The sequence below is a fragment of the Odocoileus virginianus genome, chromosome 14 (genome assembly GCF_023699985.2).
Source record: "Odocoileus virginianus isolate 20LAN1187 ecotype Illinois chromosome 14, Ovbor_1.2, whole genome shotgun sequence".
NCBI lineage: Eukaryota > Metazoa > Chordata > Mammalia > Artiodactyla > Cervidae > Odocoileus > Odocoileus virginianus.
Window position 1 is genome coordinate 44806784 of NC_069687.1, and position 6183 is coordinate 44812966.

At 40.9% G+C, this 6183-nt stretch overlaps 1 protein-coding gene across 2 annotated transcripts in view; it reads right to left on the reverse strand.

The window, feature by feature from the left end:
• Positions 1-2726, reverse strand: part of CDC20B (cell division cycle 20B) — a 62494-nt gene extending 59768 nt beyond the window's left edge. For both annotated transcript variants that reach the window (XM_070476678.1, XM_070476677.1), the window contains exons 1-2: positions 2328-2726; positions 2002-2064 (exon numbers count right to left, since the gene is read on the reverse strand). In XM_070476678.1, coding sequence (XP_070332779.1) covers positions 2002-2064; positions 2328-2390 — 126 coding nt within the window. In that variant the 5' untranslated portion in view covers positions 2391-2726. The remainder of the gene's footprint in view (positions 1-2001; positions 2065-2327) is intronic.
• Between the last annotated feature and the right edge of the window lie 3457 nt (positions 2727-6183).

Below are 6183 nucleotides of genomic sequence, written 5' to 3' on the forward strand. Positions count from 1 at the left end.
CCATTCCAAACTGTCATTATGTTCTAAATTTTATACTTAAAATATATAATTTCTCAAGTACTTTAATACCGTCTACAAGTATGACAGACTCCAGAATATTATCTGAAATTTTTAACATAAGTAATAGTTGATTATTATCGAGTAGTTTCTTCATCATTATAAAACTGTTCATTGTATTAAAACTGAAAAGTAGTAATAAGCATTATGTAAAGAGGGCCCTGGTTCATGGCAAAAAGTACACATACACACACACATATTACTTAGATTTAATTATACCCATTACTGATGTTCATTATACATGCAATAAGATAGCAGTTGCATGTTAGCTGATGGCACTCACATATTCAACCAGCTAACAATACACTGCCAACCCATCACACATAGGTCACCGGTGTACTTCGTTAACAAGAAGAATTTATCCAGAAGCAAGTGGCAGAGCAGTTGTGGCTGCTGAATTGATCCAAAGCAGCCAGCTAACAATACACTGCCTACCTGATTCAGGTCACTGCTGCTCATCATGGCCCATAAAGTCACTGAGGCTAAATTTGTAACATGAAACAGTGGCAGAACTTTCATCTTGATAGTCACATTTTAAAAAACTTATAGACAAAACCTGTTTCTCCAAAATATTATAAGAAATAAAATCAGTATTTTCTCATCTATTAAAAAACTTAAAAAAAAGAAAAACTTTCAAAGTACTTCCACTTAGGTTTATAAACTAAGGCTCAGATATGAAATTATGTATGGCTTACAAGTGAATTAAGAAAGTTTTAATTAACTACAGTTTTTCCAATGACTTTTATTCACAGACAAAAAGGCCGATTGTTTGTATTAAATAGTAAAATATCTAGGAGTCATGGTTATCCAAAATCTGGGCATAAGACAAATCTTCAGCTATGTTCAGGAAAAATAAATATATAAGTATTCAGGGAATTTAAGGAATTAAATGCCATTTGTTTTCTCCTGATACAAAGGATATTAGTCATTGCATTCTGAAACTGCATTCTGAAACTGCATTCTGAAAGTCATGCGTAGAATTTATTGTGTCACCAATAAAACACAGAAAAATGTGAAGATATAGAAAACTCTAAAACTGGTGGATCTGAAACTAGAATCGATGCGTAAAGACCAAAGGAATGTGAACTATTCAGACTAGAGAGAAACAAAGTGAATCCTGATAATGAGAAATATAAAGCATATGTGTGCATGCTAAGTTGTTTCAGTCGTGTCTGATTCTGTGCGACCCTATGGACTGTAGTCCACCAGGCGCCTCTGTCCATGGAATTCTCCAGGAAAAAAAATATTGGAGTAGGTTGCCATTTCTTTCTCCACGGGATCTTCCCAACCTAGGGATCGAATCCGCATCTCTTTTGTCTCCTGTATTGGCAAGGCGGGTTCTTTACCTCTAGCGCCACCTGGGATCTATAAAGATAAAAGAGCTATTTATGTATAAAAGTTAAGATGAAAATCTTTGGATTTGTTTTATTTTCACACTGATTACAAGAAAAGCTGAAAACCTTTGCGTTCGGACTTTCAAGGTGAAATTTAACTGGATCAACAGTTAAGTTACTAAGCTAAGGGCGGTGAATTATGCACTTCTCCTCTTGACCACAAGATAGCACCATTTCCGACTCTTTGGAAGGCAAGCTTCTGAATGCAACAGAGGGGAGTGCAACTAGCAACTGTTAAAATGAAATTAAAACAGCCAGCTAGAGATGCACTGCCTACCTGACACATTCAAGTTTCATTTTTTTTCTGTAGAGGCAAAAACTGGAAAGTACCATTCAGATACAAATGATTACCGATATTTGGCAGAGATCTTCAATTTCTTACAAAAATATTTTAGATATAGACTCTATAGTTAGTGATGATATGAGACGTGCAAATTTTCTACATTTTCAGACCATTTCATACGTCCAACAAATATCTTCTTTAGCAAGAATTAGTTTGTTCAAAGTCATATTTAAGACAAGAGAGCTCGATTAAGCACTGGACACTCACCTTGGGAGAAACTTGACCTCTCTTCTGTTTCATGTCTTTGTCGAGCACCCGCATGACACCCTCCTTTGAAAATATAGGCAACATATTAGAACACAAACTATTTAGAAAAATCATAACATTAGGTGTGAATGTTTCTAGAGCCTCAGCTTGTCAAATTAGATTCACTTTTAAAGCAACCAACCACCTCCAGAAGAATATAAATTACACAATTCAATATTAGATTTAGATTTCTGAACTACCTCTTGGTCCTAGACAGGTATCACAGTGACTTCGACAAGAAACCCCTTTAGGAAGTTGGGGCAAGGAAACGGAAGGGCGTTACTCACCCACAGAATCTCTTCTTCAGTGCGGACTCTCCTCCGGGCGGTGCGCTCCAGTTTCCACTCCATCTCTGGAGGCGTTTGTCCTGCTGGCTCGAGTGTAGCCTCTCCTCCACCGCTTTTGGTTTTGTCCCCCAAGAATAAGCCAGTCTTGACGCTTAACCGTCAAACCCCAAGTCTAAGCCAGTCTTGACCCTTAATCGTCAACCCCCTGGAGTCTCGTCCCCTAGGACGATCATATTTCACTCCTAACCTCCATTTTCCTCCCACTCCTCCCACCTCTCCTAGAGCGTGGTCCCCAGAGTACCGTTTAAAAAGCCTGCTGGGCGGCCGCCGGAGCGGGAATCCCCCTACCCGACTTCTCATTGGCCAGCACTGCAGTGACGTCAGACTCCGGGAGGGATTCCCCCTGCGCGCGCCTGGGCCCTCCCCGCTCCCGGCCGCGGCCCCGCCCCGCAGCCTCCAGCTCTTTGTCCACGGAGGCGCGCTCCGAAGCGCCAAGCTTTGCCGCGAGCCGTGGCGGGTCTGAGCTGCGGCGGGCGCGGAGGGCTAGAGAGCCGCAGGAGGCGAGGGCGTTGGCGGGCAAAGAAGCGGGTTCTGTGAATGAACGTTCTTTGCATTCTAGAAACAGAACTGTTTCGTAATAACGGGCCCTGCACCCTTTTCCTCGGCCCCCACTTCTCATTCTCCAACCCCATCATGCTGCCTTTGAGGCACCGGAGGGATACAGTAACTCTGGCCGCGTCTTTTTTTGCGATAATCACCGTTGTGTAAGCAACTGAGTTTAGGCGTGTTCCCCCAACGTGTTCATCAGCTCTCCCTACATATTCAAACTGACTGGAAAACGTGGCAAGATTTCTATGCTGATAAGAAAGGGGGGAGCACTGACGTATTTATTCAAGAAATTCTCCTTTGCTCTAAGTGGTCAGCTTCTCTCACTTGATCTTATGAGCGTTCTTCCCAAACAATGGTTATTGAGTTGGTGAAAGAGCCTGTGACTTGATAAGGAGTGAAGACCCAGCAAGACAGCTGAGCAGACTAGGGAATAAGTGATAAAAAGGATGATATTGGGGGATGAATGAGGGGCTTGGGGAAAAACGAAAAGGAGCCAGATGGGCTGTGCAGCCTTAGCTGCCACACCTGAGCTGCCAGGCTGCCAGGAGAGGAGAGCTGTGCCATATGGCAGGAGGGGAGACCGTCTGGGAATTCCCTGACAGTCTGAAAGCCTGCTCCCTCCCACCCTTTATCACCTACCTCCTCCCTGCTCCCCCAACCCCAAATGACAATGGACTGAAAGTGTTAGTCACTCAGTCTTGTCGGACTCTCTGTGACCCCATGGACTACAGTCCACCAAGCTCCTCTGTCCATGGAATTCTCCAGGCAAGCATACTGGAGTGGGTTGCCATTCCCTTCTCCAGGGGATCTTTTCCCTCTAATACAACACATGAGTTTATGCATTTGAGGGGGGGGAAGAGTTAACAGATATCAGATAGTCAAAAGGGTCAGTGATTTTTTAAAAAATATCTAAACTCAGTCTCCTGCTTTCCTCCACACTGAAAGTAAGAGAAATGGCACCAAGGCTAAGACCCAATCTTAAGACAGTTTTCCATCTACAATGATAAAGGTTAGGGGAAATGCTGCACAGGGTAACTTAATCTTCAAATGAGATTCATCAAAATTCTTGCTAGTCAAATAATCCTTGGATTAAAAGATGTCTAAACTTGACCCACAAGAATTTTACTTTCAGTGCATTCAAAGGATACTCATTCCAACTTCCAGTAAATCCTTTCAGCAAACATGGAGGCTAAATCTTATCATTGGATAAGAGTCAAATATATTGTTGATTTAAAGGATTAGTTTTCAATACCAACTAAAAATAGCAATACATTGGAAATAATATTAAAGACTTTTTATCTTTGGTCTATTTTAAATACCATTTTACATTTACCCATTTATAAGAATGGGTACAAACTTGGGAGTAACAACCAATTCAGTTAATGAACTTATCAATACATATAAATTATTATTTTAGACCCCATGTTCTTTACAAGTACTAAGAATAGCAAATTATTCATTTAGAATTCAGTTTTCTATACCTTCATAAATTCCATTGTAGCCACTAATTCCATGGTATATCTCACAGCCTCCCAAATACCTTTCTGCCCTAATGTAAAGTAGAAAAATATTAATCAAAATTTTCCTTTTAAAAGCTATTGTGCATTTTAAATATTCAGATTGAAAGTTAACTTCAGAATAATGGAAACAGAAAAATCACCATTTGGCAAATATCACACACTATCCCAGTCAGAAACCATGAATGGTAAAATTGGTGTGACTATGATGAGGATGCCTGCCTCCTATGACTAAATATAAAAAGAAAAATTATGACTTTTTATTGGACAAACCTGGCAGACACTACCTTCACTAAGTAATCGGTTAACCTCACCACTAATGACACATAAACCTCATTTGCCTCTTGATATTGTGTACTTGGAAGGGGACAACATTACTTCTCTGATATTGTTGCCCCCCAAAGTTATAACTTCAATAATGAGAAAATACCAAATAAACCCAAATTGAAGGACATTTCAAAATAATTGGCCAGTAGTACTCTTCAAAAGTGTCAGACAGGTAGAAAGACTGAGAAACTGCCACAGATCAGAAGAAACTAATTAGACATGACAATTAAATACATTATGAGATCCTGGATTGAAACCTAGATCAGAGGGGGAGGGAAGGGACATTTGTTGCATACTTGCAGAAATGTGAATAATATCTTGCTGATTAGTTAACAGAGTAATAGTAATGCTAATTTCCTGGTTATAATCATTTATTATTGGTATGTTTAATGTTAATATTTAGGGAAGTTGGGTGAAGGATATAATGAGATTCTAGCCACCATTTTTGTAACTTTTTCTAAGTCAAATTAGTTCAAAATGAAACCTTAAAATTTTTTAAATTAATTTAACATCACGTGGTTATACAAATAGAAAAAACTATGGTGCAACTGTTTAGGAGATATATATCTATATAGATATACTCTATAAACATTTTATCTTAACTTTTTGTCAAATAGGTTTTATGAATAACAGGCTAATTCAAATGTTCAGCGCCTGTGTAATTTACTATCCTAAAATTATCTTTGGGAGTGGATTTTGAAGGTAGATTTGTAATAATGAGAAAGGTTGTGAGGAAGATCCCCTGGCAAAAGCCACAGTCCCCCTCGAAGGATTTGGAGTAAGAAGGTGACGGGGAAACAGGTGGTTTAGAGAGGCACAAAGAAGAAGGGCGAGAGGGAAGAAGCTTTTCCGGGCTCATCTCTGGCTGGTGCTCTGAGGCTGAGCAGGGCTCTACTGATGGGAAGGAAAAGGATATCCAAGCTTCCCAAATAGAGAGGGTTTTGTTAATTACATGATCACATTTTCACTCTAAATAATAACAATGTTCAATATCTCAGAAATGTACAATGTACAAAGTAAGCTCCCTTCACCCGCTCTCCCAAGCTACTATTCCTTTCCTCAAAGCATCGTCAGACCTTTTCCAACGTATTTACAGACGTACACATAAATAACCCGGCTCTGTGAAGCTTTCTACATAGATGGGTTCTTACTATACTTATCCGTTTTGCAATTTGCTTTTTCTACCTCACTGATTTCAACCGCTTTCCCAGAAACGCAAACCGGAGAGTTCCCCAGGCCCAATTCCAACGGTCTGTTGGCGCGTCCCTCGGACCGCGGCTCCTCCCGCGCGGCTGGAGGCCGGTAGAGCGTCCGCAGCCCAGCTCGCGCCCCTGAGCCCGCGCGCCCGCCCCACCGGCCCTGCGCGCGCGCACGCGCCTGACTAGAACCGAGGGACGGTTGGT